General features: G+C 38.5%; 1 protein-coding gene across 50 annotated transcripts in view; it reads right to left on the bottom strand.

Moving 5' to 3' along the window:
- Positions 1–9,553: 9,553 nt before the first annotated feature.
- The window catches only part of LOC106880379 (polypyrimidine tract-binding protein 1), a 68,877-nt gene continuing 59,630 nt past the window's right edge, over positions 9,554–18,800 (bottom strand). For 3 of the 50 annotated variants that reach the window (XM_089366449.1, XM_014930276.3, XM_014930268.3), the window contains 10 exons: positions 18,145–18,294; positions 17,339–17,359; positions 15,040–15,158; positions 13,684–13,717; positions 12,304–12,396; positions 12,085–12,185; positions 11,861–11,979; positions 11,675–11,749; positions 11,119–11,182; positions 9,554–10,681 (listed from right to left, as the gene is read on the bottom strand). In XM_089366449.1, coding sequence (XP_089222575.1) covers positions 10,613–10,681; positions 11,119–11,182; positions 11,675–11,749; positions 11,861–11,979; positions 12,085–12,185; positions 12,304–12,396; positions 13,684–13,717; positions 15,040–15,158; positions 17,339–17,359; positions 18,145–18,294 — 845 coding nt within the window. In that variant the 3' untranslated portion in view covers positions 9,554–10,612. The remainder of the gene's footprint in view (positions 10,682–11,118; positions 11,183–11,674; positions 11,750–11,860; positions 11,980–12,084; positions 12,186–12,303; positions 12,397–13,683; positions 13,718–15,039; positions 15,159–17,338; positions 17,360–18,144; positions 18,295–18,800) is intronic. The other 47 variants (XM_089366457.1, XM_089366440.1, XM_014930269.3 and 44 more) reach the window with 20 other exon arrangements.

The raw sequence follows: 18,800 nt of genomic DNA, 5'->3' as shown, positions 1-18,800 counted from the left end.
ACGGGTTCACTCCCACTGTGTGGTACCGTGGGCGTCTTCTATAGCCCGAGGCTGACCAAAGCCTGTGAGTAGATTTGGTAGACGGAAACTGAAAGTAGCCCATCGTATATATATAGTTTTACTTGTTTCAGTCATTTGGCTGCGGCCATGCTGGAGCATCGCCTTTTAGTCGAACAAACTGACCCCAGGACTCTGTAAGCCTATTACTTATTCTATCGGTCTCTTTTGCCAAACCGCAATAATACAAGGACGTAAACACACCAGCATCGGTTGTGGGGGACAAACACGAAGGGATTCTTTCAGTTTCCATCTACCAAATCCACTCACAAGGGCTCGAGGCTATCGTAGAAGACACTTGCCGAAGGTGCCACACAGTGGGACTGAACACGGAACAATGTGGTTGGGAAGCAAGTGTCATACCACTCCTGCGCCCATTATATATTATATGTATGATGGCTGCAAACTCGTGTTGCCATCGTCTGATCGAAAGTCCCACACATGCAAAGGCTACGACCAGCCATTTTCGTAAAAGGTCTTTCTTTGTTTATCAAGCGATGCCTGTGCATCAGGGTTTTTTTCTTTGCATAAATCCAATCGCATTCTCAGAACATGGACCAGCACCAACTCAAAAAGAAGAACTAGTCTTTATCATCGAATGTGCCATAAGTTTTCTCGCTCAGTTTCCTTCTTGAGAGATGTTGGGGCAACAGAGTGGCCTCCTACTCCCAGTGGGCCAACCCAGGCTTTTCCACGTCCCCGCGCATACATACATACTCGTGTACACATTGTTGGATGGTCGCTGACTGCTCGAACCCTTCCGTTCTTTATACATATGTATATATCTATTCATGTGTGGTAGGGATCATGGCCCAGTGGTTGAGGGTGTTACACTCACTATCGCGAGACGTGGGGGTAGATTCCCAGTGCGAGCGGGGAATTTTGTTCTTCAGCAAAATACTTCCTCTCACTTTACTCTGCGATCACTTCGACACCTGACACAACGGGTAGCGTTGATGGTGGTGGTGGTGGGGGAGTGAGCTAATGATATACGACACAAACGTTTGCTGTTTGTTAGTAACAAATTGCAGAATTGTCGTTCTCGGACACAAGAAACATATACGAGAGTGAGTCAAAAAGTAATGCCGTTTTGTTTAGGACAGGTATAATTACCAACACAGGAACATGTATCATACATCAAATTGAAGCTGGTCCTCTGTGGATCACATCCCTACTTCTCAACATAGTCACCGTTTCTCTCAATAGCAATGTTCCACCTTTGAATGAGCATGTACCCCTGCCCCGAAAAATTCTGTCTGAACCACTTCTCAACAGTTTTCATTTCCTTATCACTGGAATAATGTTTGCCTCTCAAACCCTCTTTCATGGGGCCGAAGAGATGATAGTCTGAAGGTGCTAAATTATTCCAGTGACGAGGAAATGAAAACTGTAGTGAAGAAGTGGCCATGAGGAGTAGGGATGTGATCCACAGAGGACCGGCTTCATTTTGATGTGATACATGTTCCTGTGTTGGTAATTATACCTGTCCTAAACAAAATGACGTTACTTTTTTACTCACTCTGGTGCGCAGCGAGAATCAACGCCATGACTTGCGTATGTAAATATTTCGGTAGATTCGAACGTAAATGTGTCAATCACCGATGTTTTATCCTTGGCGAACAGTTCAGTCATGTTTGTTAGCACAAGGGATTCTGTAACACCCGATGTTTCGGCATAGGTTTGACCTGTCAGCCAGAAACAACCGTGGACTATTAAAACTAATAAAAGCCTTGTCTTTCATCCTTTCGGTATCCATAAAGTACCAATGGAGCATTTGGTTTCTAATCGATTTACTTCTTGCCCCGAAATTGCTGGCCTTGTGCCAAGATTCGAAATCAATATTCTTAATCGGTTCCGTGCTTATGATGCCTCATCAGTTTGATTACGACCGTTTACATTCTGATTTCAAATCCAGCCGAGGTGGATTTAGCTTTTCACTTTCCTTTTTTGATATTTGACTGGGAAAGAGAAATAAAACGAAGTACCGATGCAGTGTAGAGCACAGTAGAAATTACTGAGCGTCTGAAGGGACGGCGGGAGAACCTGTGCCAGCTCTTGGTGTGCTGAGGACCGGCTGTGACACAGGCGCACAATCGGTGGGAAAAAAACAACCGAACATTCGAAAGTTTACTGTATCAGCCATCTTTGTATCATCAACAGGAGACGAATTCCTTTATCTGCTTGCTTGTTAACCTATCCAAGAAGCCAGGAACTGTATTGTAAGAGTACAAAGCAATGGCGTTATAGATCATATCACATATGGAGCGTTGCATAAGTCTGGTTTTCAAACATCGAAATCAAATCCTGCTGCAGTGAACTTTATTTCTAATTCTTTCGGGATCGACCGAGTGTCGAGCAAGATTAACCACGTCTATTCTCAGTTCTAACCTTCGTTTCCAGAGCTCCATCCACATTAAGTTTACACCCCTAAAGAGAGAAAAAAGGTCCCATATGAAATCCTAGACTTCACAAATGCTAAAATGGAGCAAGTCTCCGAGAACCCTAAATATTGAAAGGGATTGATTTTATTAAAATCAGCACCCCCCAGTCACCTATCAACCCCTTCCCCTTTAGACACCTGGTTGATTCCAAGGTGAAGTATCAAATGCCACACACAAAAAAAGGCCTGCTTCGGAAAGAATGGCAGTAAGATGTAGCATTAGTGGCCATTCCGAGAGATTTGATCAGCATCAATTATCCAGACCAAACCAGACGTCTAAACCTGAACAAGGTTTAATTCATGTTAACCATTGGGCACTGTAAAGGGATGCTATCTTTGCTAACATGTAGCTAAATAAATGGCTTCTGATTCTCCCCACTTTAAACAAGTTCTCTTCTGCTGAATGGATCTCGGTATGCAGTCTGCCCCACCTTTTTTGCTAGTGGTGGCAAAGAGCACGAGCCAAAAACAATGCTCAGAGACATTAAGCTACATGTGGGCCATGGAGCACAGCAAGTTTCAGATCTTTTGATCTTCCACAGAGTGTTAAGGATGTAAACAGGTTCCAGGTGTTGCCAACCAGTAATGATATAAAAAGACTTTTAGGAATACTGTGAACCTCAGATCTAATTCCAGGAGACATGGAAAAGACAATCCTTGTGGGGAGGGAAAATAAAATTTAAAAAAAAAAAGGCATTTCCATGATCACTGAAGGTAAATTTTTAAAATTTGCCAAAACCTGTCTAAAACCAAGTTTGTAACTAATTCCAGATAGTCTTGGGGTCACCAGTTCTTGTAATAAAAGAATATCTTGAATGTGAGAAAGGTTAATTTGCAACACACCGAAATACAGGAAAAAGACCACGTCTCTCTAAGTCTTACCAATTCATGTAGAATTTAAAAAAAATAAAAAACTGGTTTCTTGATTGTGTAATTCTGTAGGGTTTTACCAGCAGCTGTGAAATTTTAAAATCTAGCATTGAATAAATTTTCTCTAAAAAATTCATTCAATATCAAAAATTAGGTTACCAGAGTTTATCAACCACTCATTTCACTGGTTTTTGCCATCCTTCAAAAAGAAGGTAACTTGAAACTAAAATTCTTGTGTTTAGAACTGGTATACCAGTAATTCACTGCTCAATTGTTCCTTGTAAAAATCAAATGTTTTTTTTTTGTGGGGGTTGAGGGAGGTCCTTGAAAGAGAAATGACAAAATACCTGGCCGCCAAGTTAAACCATCAGGATGCTGCACCTCACCATTCTAGGTTTTTCACTTATTCCTGCTAACTACATAGAGCTGTTGGATGTACAACTATTTCTAGGCCTGGAATTTTATAAACCTCTAAATTGTATATTTTTTTCAGTACCTGCTGGTCATTTAACAAAAATTGGAATAGTCTACTTCTGATCTTTTGACTTTTTTTCCAAGTATCACAGGATGGTCATTGATATCCCAGAGATAGAGTATGTTCAATGTGTAAGGAAAGATATACATAGACAAAAATGTGTGTGCATATGTAACATCTAATGCTAATATTTTAGCCCACTAATTAAAGCACTTGCCAAACAAATGCAACTAAGGAAGCATTAATAAAGTTCTAATTGGATGGAAAATGGTAGATTCTAAATAATAATAATAATAATAATAATAATGAAGCAAGAAGTTGATGAATAAAGAGTAAAAAAAAACTTAAGTCATAGGAAAGTGTAGCTGAGGAAAGAATGGAACTTTGTTTCACTAACAGAGGGTACCGTGAATGAGGAAGCACCAATCAGATTGGAGAGGATTCAACATGTGTAAGTCTTCCAAATACACAACTTGTCAGCTTTACTCTTTAAGCAGGGAATTTGTCATCTTAAAGAATTATTGCTTTAATCTCTGGGAACAAAACCATAATGGAGAAGGGTCATTTAGAAATGGAAAGTGACCCAAAAGAAATAAAACATTGTAACGATTACGAGCTCAAAGTTGGCGCTTCCCCATTTGATGGCATGGGGGAAAAAAGGTGGAGTAGAAGCAACAACAGTAGTAGTAGTAGTAGTAGTAGTAGCAGCAGCAGCAACAGTAGTAAAGAAGTAGAAAAATCGAGTGATCTTGTTGTAACTTTTGAAATTTGGTCAGATCATGGAAGAATAGTAATAGTAGTAGTAATAAAATAACGGAATGAAGTGGAACAGGTAGTAGTAGTAGTAATAGTAGGTAGAGTTCAGCGGTTGATGGATGAATGAAGAAAGTTGAGAACAGTTTTTGCAGCAGGAGGAAGAAGATGAAGCTGAAAGAGAGTATGGTGTTTTATAGGCACAGACGTAGAGACAGAGAGAAGCACTTGAAAGAAGTTTTAATAGCACAAGAAAAAAAAAAAAAAAATAATAATAAAAAATAAATGATACAATAGCAATCAAGTCACAGAAGTAAACAGTAATAGTAGTAGTGGTAGTGGTAGTAGTAGTCATAATAGACAAGAGTAAAAAGTACAGTTGTTGCTGGCTAGCAATAGTAGTAGTAGTAGTAGGTAGAAGTTTAAATGAAAAGTGAACACAAATGATAGAAAAAATGAAATGGTGAAAAAGAAAAAAAGGAAAAAAAAAAAAGCAAGTATATAGAATTAAGACACTATATGTATATATATATATATAGATATAGAACAGTAAAAGGTGTGCTTAAAACTAGTTCAGAGAAATTGTGGTTAAAAGAACGTATAGTAATTAATAATAATAATAGAGATAAGATAGAGTTTCAGTGGAAGAGGGAGGGGGCGGCGACAGGACAGGAAGGATTTTTTTTTGGCGTTTTTGGATAATTTTTTTAAAGCTTTTTGTTGTTGTTGCAAGTATTATAATTTTTTTTCCAAAGAAAGCTGAAACACGAATTACTTTTAAAAGAAGGGGGCAGAGGAGAGAAGGGGAGAAAAGGGGGGTTTTTTTTTTTTCATTTTTTAATGTTGCTAAAGCAAAATATAATAATATTAATAATAATAATGAAGTAATATGTAAACACCTCCAATTAAGTTGTGTGCTTGGCAAATGGAACACCACTCAACAGTTAATTACAAAACGATATACTTTAATAATTTCACTTTTACATTTTATACATTTTTATGGGAACTGTAGTGTTTTTTTTTTTATTTTCAAATTTTTTTTTTTGTCATCCAATGTTGTTTAGGAAAAGATTTCAGCTGGTTCTTTCAAAATATGTCTTTTTTTTTTTAAAGAACTGAAAAACCTCTAGGCAGTGCAAGAAGAAAAAGTGATTATTATTATTATTAAGGTAAGATTGAAGAAAGGAAAAAGAAAATGGTTTAAAAAAAAAAAAACAAAAATCAAAAGAACCTCAGTGAAGTTTACGTATAAATTAAACTCACGGCTATTTAGTAACATTTTTTGTTCCCATGGGATAAAAAAAACAAAACAAACCAACCAAACAACCCCGAACCATCCAGCACCCACAGGTTCTAAATGCAGACATCCCCAGTCTAATCCAAGTGCTCAACCTCATGCAAAAATGGCCAACAGAGGAAAAAAGAAAGAGAAACTCAAATGCTAAAAACATAAGAGTGAGGGAGGTGGGGGGAACTAGCATTCTTGAAAATAGAACTTAATGGTTGCTGATCAATTGTACAGGGACTGGATTCATGGATTTATATTTAAGATAGAATATTGAAGAGACACCAAAGATCAGTCTGCAGGTGGGGCATTCAATTGTAATAATCCTCCCACCCACCCTGATAAAAGTCTGCGTTGAGAGAGTGCAAGGGTGTGTGTGTGTGTGTGTGTGTAGATGTGGTGGTGAAGTCAGAGAGAAGAGAATGAGAAAGAAATGGTGTTAAAAATGAACCCCCACCCTTCACCCATTTGTCATGTTGAGATTTAAAAAAAAGAATTTTTCCCCCTTTTCTTTTCAGAAACACACACACAACAAATAATTATCTAGAAAATATGATTGCGCTTTCTAAAATGGAAAAAGTTTGCCAAGAAGAAAGGTGAGAGTAGAGAGAAAGAAAGAAAGAGAAGACCTTTGAGAGAAAACGAAGGACAAAGAATAGAAGCCGAGAAATAAGACAAAGTCATTACTAAAAAAGGGAAGAAGGAAAATAAAGAGAGAGAGAGAGAGAGAGGACAAAACATGAGAGCGAGAGAGAGTGAAAGAGGAGAGAGAGAGAGGACAAAACATGAGAGCGAGAGAGAGTGAAAGAGGAGAGAGAGAGAGAACTTAAACCATGATGAGCTGCCAAAATAGAAAGAAAAAAAATTAAGCAAAAAGAAAAGGAAATCAGCAGCAGCAGCAGTAGTAGTAGTAGTAGTAGCAGTGAGAGTTGATAAAATTAAATTTAAAGATAAAATAGTAATTTTAGCAAAGTTAGAATTTTGCTCTTGTTTTTTTAATAGACTAATAATAATAATGAAGAAATGTAAATAGTGAGGTTTGTCTTCTAAGCTGTGGTTTAAGTCTGTTGGATATCATCTTGAAATCAGAAATGTTTATCTATGTGTGTGTGTGTGTGTGTGAGAAGTAGGTGTGTCCAGTGTGGAATGGGGGGGGGGAGGGGAGAGTAATAAACAGCAGCCATCTGTTTCACCTGAGGGTGATGGAGGAGGAGGAGCAGCTGTCATCAGAGAGAAGTCAAAGTGAGACAGAGTTTGACAAATGGAGGAGGAGGAGGAGGAGGAGGGGTGGTGGTGGAAGGTAGAGTGCATCTGTGCATTGAAGATGATTAAAAAAGAACATTTGTCCCTGTTTAAAAACCCGTTCCCAATTTAAAAGTTAATTCCGCTCCTTCTGCACAAATACACAGAGCATGTATGTGCGTGCGTGTGTGTATATATATATATATATATTTATATATACATATAACAGTGCACACGATATACATACATGAAGCAATCTTAGTCATCTTGACTAAAGATTGAAAATGCAAGAAGGGAAAAGACAAGGAAACATTGGAGGGTGAAGGCAGCATTGCGTCCTATGTTTTTTTTTTTCCTTCTAAATTCTTTAGTCAACGTTAATCTCAATCAATCAACACCAACTACCACAGAAAGAGAGGGTAGTGGGTGTGTGGAGCAATAGGGAGGGCTGGGTGTGGGTGTAGGGAGGGAGGGTATGCCAAGTGAAGAAGCTGAAGGAAGGAAGGAGATAGATTTCAGAAATGTACCCAGTCACCAATGTGTGTGTGGGACAGGGGCCACTTGGGACCCAGTGGTAATGGTAGGATGTGGAATGGTAGAAAGCCTATCTTTTGAGTCAGATATGGCCAATGGTGGTAACAATATCGAATAGAATCACACACACAATCCCAATCAAACATCTCCATTTCCCTCACTTTCACTCAAATATTCAATTTTTTTAATGTATACAGATATATATATATATTTAGATTATTTTTTTAAAAAGATTTTCAAGTTTTTTTTTTTATACATATAAGTTTCCATTTTAAAATTTTTTGGTTAAATTCTTTCTTTTAAAATCTTCTACAAGATAGACTCTCAAATTGCAAAAATATATATATATTATATTTTATATTTTAATATTTATACAAACCCCAACAAGGCCTGCGATTTCAAATACTTGATAATGCAAAAATAGGATGAAGTATAAAATTACAACTAGGGCTGCCAAACTGGGGAAGCAGAACCAATGGGGTTTGAAAATTCTCTCTCTCTTTCTTTCTTTCTCACTCTCTCTCTTTTTCAAACTATGATAAGCTAACAAGGGGAAGAACTTCAAAGACCCACAAAGTTTGAGACTTGGCTGTGAATATAAGAATGTGCACAAGATTCGAAACCAGTTTCTGCTGTCATCCTCACCGCTACAAGTTCTAACGGCCGATGCAGACCGAGCTTGCAAATCGCACACAACAGACGACCTAAAAATAACCATCAATATTTTCTTCTATGTCAACCTAGCTTGGGATAAAGCCCTACCAGCACCAAACAAAAGCCAATATATTGAGCATCAAAGTGGTGGTCAGTAGATGGAGAGGATTATAAAGCACAAAGAAAATCACCACATGATGGTAGCATCTTTTTACATCTTAATATCCACAAGCCAATTTATTATATACATGTATATATATATATATATATATATATATGCATACACACACACGTATATGATAATGGGTAGTAAGAAATAGCGAGAACTGAACCTAAAGCCAAGCTATTGACTACATTCAACAAAGGTAGACTTATCCTCTTTTGTTTGTTAAAAGTGATGACTGTTCCAAACATGTAAAGCAACAGCACTGTGTGAGAGGGTGTGGGGGGAGGAGGAGGGCTTAGATGGCACAGTGCAAAGCGGAGAGTGAAACTGCAAGGTTAGGGGCAGGGGGACAGGTGCAAGAATTGCAGGCAAGAAAATGTGGACAAACGAAAAGCAAATATTTGAAATCAGGTAAAAAAAAAAAATCCATAAGCTGGGTCTATTCTTCCCAAAAGTTAGTAACTCCACACAAAGCCATCAACATTCACTCCAAAGAAAGGGAACGGGGGGTACGGGCAGGGCGGTGCCGAGCTGGAACACTAAATCATCCTCACTGAAAATGGCAGGCCATTCTGATAAAAGTGGTTTCGCCTCTTCTATAGCAACTAAGACACACAAAGGCCACAGTTAATCTTGTCCAAGAGCAGGCCAGTCTGAGAGAGAGAAGAAAAAGTAGATAAGGGAAAAAACAAAAACAAAAGGGGAGGGAGTGCAGACCCCAACTAGGGTATGGGAGCCCCCCACCCCCAACAAATTCCTACCCAAATCTTGAGGACTTACCTACATAATATGTTAACAGAACTTTAATTCTTGGAGGCAGCAAAACCTAGATAATTTTGTTTTTTTTATCAAGCCTAGGAAAAAAAAAAAAAAAAAAAAAAAATCCTCTTTTTATTTTCAAAAACCTTTGAAGCCCTCACCAAACTAAACTGCACACACAAGAACAGAGTGGCTCTCCACTTCACCAACCAAACTTGCCTAATTAATGATTAAAACCATTAACATCATCATCGTCATCATCATTGTTGTCTTAAGCCATTCTCCGCCATCTACCACTGAACAAGCTGTACTATCAAATTAGCTGGTTGACATCTTTTTATTAAAATATATTTTAAGACTTTTGAGGATTAATAATGGGATGAACACCAGAATAAGTCCTGTAAGTTTTGTTTGTTGTTTTTTTTTTCTGAAAGTTTTTTTCTTTTTTTTTTTCCGAGTGTTGTGTGAAAGGAAGAATTGAGAGAAAAAAAAAAGTAAAGACAAAAAAAAAAAAGAAGTTTCAAGTGTCACAAGGAGTTGGGGGGGAGGTGCCATCAGCAGTGGGAGGGAGGGAGAAAGGGAAATTAGAGACAGCAGGGCGCCGCTCACCCAAAACAGCCAGTTCACCATTCTTAGCTTGTGTGCCGCAAACACTAAGTGTAAAGATAATTTAAGATTTATTATATTTATATGGAAAAAAAAAAAAAGGAACATATTAAAAAAAATCCCAGGAAGATAAAAAAATAAAATAAAAAATAGTGAGGGGAAAGAAAAAAAAGACAAAAATCATTTTCACCCCCCACCCACCTTTAAATGAAAATTATATATATTTTTCATGTTTGCCCAATATTCCTGTCTTTAGTGGTGGTCATTATCCCATACCAGCGGTCACAAATGGAATTTTTCACATAGGAAAGGTCAGGGGGAAAGGGGAGGGGGGCATCTTTATGATTTTTCTGTAGCTTAAGAGTTGATGAATATTTTTTGAAATTTTTTTTTTCTCTTGTTTATAATATTTTCTTTTTGGAGGGGAGGGGCAAATCCTTGGATTCAACAAGGCACTTATCAGCTAGATTAATTTCACAGCAAAGTGGAAAACTTTTAAGTGAGCAAGCAAACAAATGAGGACAGGTCTGTGGTATGAAAATGGCGTATACATGTATATGTGCGTGTGTGTGTGTGGTTGTGTTTGTGTATTTATGTGTGTGTGTGTAAGAGCACTGGCAAATGTGTTTGTTTTACAAGTGCTGCTTCTGGTGGCTCTTCTTGGTCATGTTTCTGCTGTAGTGCAGTGGCACAAATCCTGGGCTCAACAGCTGCTGGGGTGATGGCACCACTCTGCTCCATCTGCCACTCGCAACAACCACCCTCAGAGCCTCAAATCGTCGACTTGGAAAATGAAACACGCAAATGATTGCTTTCACTCAAAGGATAGTTGTGGAGGCACTGCAAAGAGAGAGAAAGAGGGAAAAAAGAAAGAAAAAAAGCATTTGGTTAGGATTTCTAGAATTAAACCAATGATTAAGTTTGGTGTTGTTTTAGTGGGACCATGTCAAAGGTTTTTGAGGGGGAGGGAAGAAAGGAGAAGAGAAAAGAGAGCTGTGCATTCAGTGACCAACACACTGCATTTGATGGCACTCCGATTTCAGCAGTGTATATATTTAGGGACAAGATTAGCTTGTTAAAGGTTTCTTGCTTAACTACTATTCTACATGAGCACTAGCTACATGTTGTATCCACAAGGATTCTGTAGAACAAGAATAGAGTTCTACATCAGCCCCTGAGCCCCCATGGTTAGGAGGGGTAAGATACGGACACACTGTAATCTGGTTTGAAAGAGTTTGTCATAGCATGAACCACGTTAAGGGCAAACAAATACTTACAATAAGAGCTTTCACAGCTTCTTCAATGGATCCCATTTGGATGAGGGCCATTTTCCTGTCTTTCCTATAAGAAGAAAAAGAAAAAATAATTTATAAATACTTTTATCGATGAGTTAACTCCTGCATTTAATCCTATAACATTGATATGACTCTTAAGTGTTTTGAATTATGCATTATCTCTCAGACACGCCCCACTCAGCCCAACCAAATGTAGTTCTCAAAAAAGATTCAGCACAACTACATGAAGCGTGGCAATTACAGGTACAACACATTTTGGCCAGTTGAGTGGACTGGAGCAATGTGAGGATTTGACCCCACGATCTTACAATTGTGAGCTAACCACTAAGTCACATGCCAATGGAAATAGATACAGGCACAAACACATACATAGAAAGATCCTTAGGTTCCTGCTCACCAAATCCCCACTGCCAAGGCTTTGGTTGGCCCACAACTATTAGAGACGACACTTGGCCAAGGTGCAGTGCAGTGAACTTCTTAACCACACAGCCCAGCCTTCAGAAATAAAGAGAGAAAAAAAAAAAAACGAAATACTTACGGAAAGAATTTGAACCCTTTTACAGTGCCATATTCAGCAAACATATCTTTGAGCTGTTCTTCAGGAACATTAGATCTGAAGACGGTAAAATGAAAGACATTAACGAATAGAGCAAAACAGGAGCAGAACTGAAATATTGAAGCAGAGGAATGTAGCAGGAAGAAGTGGGGGTCTGGTGATACTCACGGAATGTTAGATAAATGCAAAACTGCTGAGGGGGGAAATATATTCTGACAGTTCTTCGAGCCAGGTCGCTTGAATCTGTGGAGTGGGGAATTTGTGTAGTCTCTTGTTAAGCCGGAATCCTGCAAATAGAACCAAGCAATAGCAGAATGATACAAGAAAAAACAAAACCGATTAAAATTCAAATTTCAAGTAAAATCCATCAAAGCCAACAGATAGATATTTGCTACCTGCTGGCCTTCCTTGGGCATCTGGACCACTGTGTGTTTGGAGGGAGCCACCCTGATCTGTTTGCCATACAAAGTCAGCTTATCCAGGTAAGTTTTGGCTGAAAGAGAGAATAAAAAAAGCATTAGAGGCTTTTGCGTGGGGAATCGGAAAGGATTCAAGTCGATAAATTACAAATGGAACAGCCAAATATAGAGTGAGGTGGGGAGAGAACTTACCTAATTGAGCATGGTGAGGCTCTGCCATTTGTACCAGTGCATTATCCTTCTTGTTGAAAAGGATTTTCACGCGTTGCACATCACCGTACACACCTAGTAAAAGAAAAAGCACAACATGTACTAAGAGGGGAGTAAAAACCAAGTAACCAAACTAGATTTGTTGAAGACTGGGTCTTAGTAGCCAAAACCCTGTCTTCCATTTAGTCTAACACCTTACAATATGAACAACCTTAACAGGGAACTTACACAATGCCATCGACTACACCCCCACCCTGCACCATACTGTAGTGCTTTGGCCTTAACAAGGAAGGACAAATTTGTTCTTGTGCCAACAGGGGCCAGTCTCTTTCTTTAAAAAATGTGGCCCAAATTAGGTTTCAAGGAGCCTGCATTGCTTTGTGTGTGTGTGTGTGTGTGTGTGTGTGTGTGTAACTGTTTACATGTCAACATGGAGTGTAGAGTGAATTAGCAAATTATGTAAAATAAGTAAAACATGTTGTGAACGCTCAAAAACAATGTGAAAATGGAAGGTGCCAAAATAAGTTTTGAATATGACAATAATCAATGCTGTTCTAAAGAGGTTCTGCATAATTTCTGATTAAAAATGCCCAATGGTCGAGTTTTGGGAATGGAAATTGGATGGACCATTAGCAAAACCAAAATTGGATGGACCATTAACAAAACCAAAATTGGATGGATGTGTGTTGTGTTAGATAATATCTGCGCTATCTGAAGAGCATGCGTATTTTGAGTGGAGCGGACCATATTAATACCTGACTGAACCTCCTGACACAGCCAGGGTCTCCACCACCACTTACCTGAGGAGGGGAAGAAGGAAGAGACGAGAGAGAAAAAAAAAAAAAAGGTAATCTTTGAGTGTAACTTATGTATGAAAACCCACACAGCCCTCGGAAGAAGTAACCATCATACTTTATTAAAAAAACGGTTCTTTAGGCTATCTTGGAAAATAATCAAACACTGAACACCTCACCTGTTGTCAGGAGAGAGAAGGAGAAAGAGAGAGAAAGATGAAAAGGGGGAAGGGGATGGGTCAGAAATTAATTAATTAAAAAAAAAAACAACTAAAAACAATAAAAAAATATATAAATAAATAAAGCATGATGGAAGTAATTGGTTTCAAGACAGGTTATTAATTTAGAAGAAGCTGAAGTGAGTGATCTTGGAGAAGGTTTGGTTAAGTTAGTTGGCACTAAAGAATAGAGCTGGACACAATAGAGACTCAGTCAGGTAGCAGCAGTGGCAGCGGCAGCAGCACATCTCTTGGTGTTAAAAGACAGAACATTAAATAAAATGTCACTTAGCTTTTCTAAGTTTCTATATAAATTGTCAAATGAAATAAAAGAGTGCTTAAAAACATACCAAAAAGGGTAAAAAGAACGTCGGGCGTGACCATCTAGAGTCATAGGAACAGGAGTATAGCAGAGCGGAAGATAGGGTGAGATCAGTGTCCGAGCGAGCGATAGATAGTCCATGTGGAGGAACACCAGCGAAGTAAGTTGGGACGGAAAAAAAAAAAAAAGAAAAAAAAAAAAAGAGAAAATAGGAACAAATCAGTGTTGTTGATACATGAGTGTGTAAATGAAGAATATAAACTCTGAAAAAAGAGCAAGAACAACAATATCAATGAATACAGTGTGGTACAGGCAGCAGTGGCTGATCAAGGGTGGTTAGGGTTAGCTGGGTAGCTAGTGTAGCAGTAGCATCAGTATAGGAGAGAGAGAGAGAGAGAGAGAGAAGAGGTGGGTAAATTAGTGGGAGGAGAGTGGGGGAGAGAGAGAGAGAGGGGGGGAAAAAAAAAGACATGCTAATGAGGAAGCATGCATAACGAAGTATTGGAGGAGGAGGGAACATTTGATTAAAATTTTGAAAAAAAAAAAAAAAAGATGGGGGTAGGGGAAAAGGTATTTAAGAGAACCAAATGTTATTTGTAAGGAATTGAAGTTTTGTGAGAGATGGTCAGATGTGGACAGAGCCAGCTGATGTACAAGAGACTGGGGTCAAGAAACCACAGCAATAATGGTCAGAGGTTTGGGTGGCTCCAGCAGACAAAGATAAAGAATTGGTGGACCAAAGTAGGAGGAAATTGTTGAAAAGTAGAGGAATTGTTTCTCATGAGATGATACATCGAAGAAAATGAGAAATCCTGCCCCAGCCTGTAACCGTTAGGTGTTATGTCGGAGGAGGAGCTTTCTACAGACAGTGTTTGGAAGACACAACAAGAAGTTTTCAGTTAGCACCATATCCAAAACCAATCTTGATCCATCATGAGTTTGTTAGGCAGAGGAGCACATGGATTGGGGGTCGGGGGAGAAGGAGATAAAAAGAAAGCCTTCACAACGAAAATATCTTTTTTGGTAGTAAAAAGGGTCTCCGAAGGAACCAGAGCAAGAAACAAATTCTAAAAGTCTAAAAATGAAAGAAAAAAAAAAAAGAAGAATTCCTGGTCAAACAGCAAAACACTTGTGGGCAGCCATTGTGTGGGAAGTTGTTCCACTCAAACGATGCAGTGAAATTAGAAAATGGAAGGAAGATGACGCAGGCAGATAGGTCGCAGAATGGAGAGAGGCCTGCGAATGGAGAGGTGGTGGTAGACCATAAAATACCCCAGTCTTTCTGTCCAGATACATTGTTTTTTATTTTTTATTTCTTTCTTCTGTATAGATGTCAGGGTATAAACTAGACAATATACGTATTAGATAAACAAAAGGCACATACCTCTTCATCCAGATTGGAAACCAAGAGCACACAGTTACCAGCTTGAGATTGTAAGGGCATACTGAGCCGTGCAGCACCCATACCTGCAGCAGTCAAACCAAAGCCAGACATCGGTACAGCTGATAGAACAAAAAAAGCAACACAATTAATTTGACTACATTAGTCCCTGCTTCAGTGAAGAAACCACACCTTTTGAGTTTAGTTGTAACCGCAGCAGCAGCCGTTGTCGTTTAACACCTCTGTTGTCACTTCACACTTTATTATTATTATTATTATTAATCATTTAGAATTTTGCTAAAAGTGATGATGAAGCAGGGCTGTTCCTAATAAAATGTTTGCAATAAGCTTTACAATTTACAAAAATAATTTATTTAAATATAAATAATTGTAGATTGATTTTAAATTTCTGAATTGGAATTGTAAAGTCTTGGTTTTAAATGAAAAATGAAGGAATGAATCTAAAAAAAAATACATGAAAGTGGGTTAGTATTGAGAGAGAGAGAAAGACAGAGATAGATACATAAAATGAGACATGCAAGAACATCAAAGAGAGAGAGAGAGAGAGAGAGAGAGAGAAAGAGAGAAAGAGAGAGCGATGAAAATGGGGAATGTGACAGTTAAGTAGGGGGACCCCACAAAGATGAACCTCATTAAATGTTGGTTTAGAGATGTGCTACAAATGTTGCTGCTGTGAAGGATGGTTTCAGACTAATAATTTCCACAACTGCCAATTACTAACAATGCCTACTTATATAGTCTACCAATTTGCCTATAAACAGTGCAGTGAACGACAACGTTCACTAATGTTAACACTAAGAAACAGTTAACATGAAACAACAGTTCATAGGGTCAAGAAGACAAGGTTAATATCACTGGACAACCAGAATGTCAAAAAGGAGTTGGGAAACACACCATTTTACATTAACCTATAATCAGCATTTTAAATTGGGCACACCCAAACCATGTTCAAACTGGCCCCTCACACCTATCCTGACAACATTCTAAAAACAATCTCATTATTCACAAAATATTGCAGGATTATTTCGAAGCTAAGTGAATAGACAAGCAGAACATTTAACAAGGTAAAAGCTGAATATCAAAAAAAAAAAAAGGTTTAAAAAGGGTTAATTTGAAATTAACCAATTTTAGCCTGAAATTGGTAAAAAAATATCACCAAGAGAAGTCAGATCAACTATTTTTCTCCTCTCTTGTGAAATAACATGGCAACTACCGTGTTTGATGGCACAAAAGACATGGAGTGCCAGGGACAAAAATTAGCTTATATACTGTCCAGCTTTGAAGACCCAGGGTAATTCTGAGGTGTGGGGGTAGGGTGATTCTTACAGGCCATCAAACGTGGGTGACCTCTTAGGAGGGCATCTTTCCTCATTTGTTTAATCCATACTAGCACGGGAGGCAAAAACCCTTTTCTACAGAAAGGAAATAAATCAATTCAACCCAAAACACTTATATCCAGGTACCCCAGAAAAACTATTACACAATGCTATAGGTACAGGGGCGACTGTGTGGGAAGAAGTTTCATGGCCACAGTCTAATGCCAAAGGATTTTGCTGATTTATGTGAAAGCAGATATGCATGAGTGTGGAGGTTTATTAAATAAAGATAATACGAAGTGAGGTCACCAGAAATGCCTAAACTTGTTCAATTCAAAATCGCTGGTCCCTGTAGACCCAGTGTAAAAGAAATCTCCCTCAAACCACACTCCATCTCAAAATGACAATCATATTGGAGTTCTAAATGTTTACACAGGATGGTCATGGTTGGAATGATTTTGATCAATAGTCTGCTTGTTCAGTGTTGACTAAGCAAAGACCAGGGACAAAACAGCAGTTTTATTAACATGTAACAGGACAGACAGACAGACTCACAACCACACAACAGAACAGCGAGATTAGTAATGAAGCCCCATCAACAAGATATGACTGCGTTCATGTGGAGCCTTTGTAGACAACAAATGCCATCCAGATTAGTTGACATTAGACGAACCAGTCACCTCGTTAGTTGGATGCTGAAGTTAATTAGAAGACTGGTCAGTTCTGATAAACAAACAGTACACCACTAAACAGTTTAGAAAACTCACAGCAGCAGTTGTTAGTAGAGAGAGAGAGAGAGATGAAATGAGAAAGACAAAGTGGGGAGAATGGTTAGAGACAAACAGCAGAACATGCAGACGTTAGTTTTGAGAGAGGAGGGATTAGAAACATTACAGGGTAGAGTTAAATAAAAAAAAAAGGTGGGTGGGGATAAGACTACCAAAAGAGTTAGAAGAAAGACTTACCTGGCGGACCCACTCCGGGAGCTACAAGCAAGAGAAATGCAAAGAATCAGGCTAGAGCCTCAGAAGGAACGGTTTTTATGAGGATCAAAGACATATCATAGTTGAGAAGGGTGGGCAGGGAAGAAGATAAAGATTACCTGTCAGTAATTGAAGATATAACAAGGTACCCCAAGATTTTTGCAAGACCAAGGACCAAGGCATGCAAGAGAGAAGAAGAAAGAAAAACCACGAGAAGAAGACCAAGCAAAAGAGAAGAGATTTTTTTACCAAACCCATTGATATCAGAACAGGTGGACTGATGGGGGTTGAAGATCCAGCAGAGAAAAATGTGATTAATTCTTTTAAATTAGAACAAACACAGAGAAGACGGCTAAGAGTTGAGAAAATAGAGGCATTTAGAAAGATTTAGCGAAATTCTACCTCCCATCACCTTGGTTGAAGTGAACTAGCAAAGATGTAGCCAGGACAGTTGTCAGATGAGCAAGCAAAGCTAAATCCATGCCATATAAAGTTTAACCAGGGTAGTAGTAGTAGTAGTAGTAGTAGTGCTTTTTAGATTATTTTACACACCAGAAGTCCTAAGAGAAAGAGGATCGCTAGGCATTAAATGCAACAGCACGCAAAGAGAGAGAGAATGGTTTAAAAAAAAAAAAAAAAAAATGTTGCATTATATGAAATGCAGTAGGGCTGGGGGGAAAACAGAGAGAGAGACAGAGTTCTGTGATAGACCAAACACAAGAGATATTAGAAGCATGCATGTTCAAAACTACCACCCTGGCTTATCAAAATTAAAAATGCTACACTACCAGAAGTGCAGATCTGCATATCAGCACCAATATACTGCTGACTGGGGTCAGAAAGCAGCGTAGTTCCGGGTGCGGCACCAAATGTGGTTAGTGGGGCAGTTCCTAGGCCAGGCACAGCTGCAATAGTCGACGACAACACACCAGGGGAACCTTAACACATTCGTAAACAAGGAGCATGCGATTAATCCAATGCTTTAACAAAGTTTCACCAACTGGACTCTTGCATACGTTCCATCTAGAGGTGAGTTCACAAGAAATCTTTTTATCGAAAAACATCTGATGACCAACCAGTTTTATTTGATATGCTAAACGCACACCTGTACAGAGTATGTAGAATTTATAATGTATTTTACTGTGAAAACTTGAGATTACTCTCATAATTAGTAGCTTAGATGGAACATACGCTCAAATAAATATAAAAAATTAATAATAAAAATAATGATAAAAAGAATGAAATCTTAAATTAAGAGCCTGGCCAACTTTGCCCAAAAATGGAAATCATTAGACAAGATATTTCATGCAACATGGACTGGCCAAAAATTTGTGTCTGTGTAGCACTAAAGTTGGTTAAATTGATTTCAACAGGGTCAGATGAGGAAGAACATGGATGGGAAGGAAGGTAGGGTAGTCGAGGAGGAATAAAAGCAGGTGAGCAG

This window comes from Octopus bimaculoides, chromosome 19 (assembly GCF_046866305.1).
Source record: "Octopus bimaculoides isolate indiv1 chromosome 19, ASM4686630v1, whole genome shotgun sequence".
NCBI lineage: Eukaryota > Metazoa > Mollusca > Cephalopoda > Octopoda > Octopodidae > Octopus > Octopus bimaculoides.
This window is presented reverse-complemented; position numbering and strand designations above follow the sequence as displayed.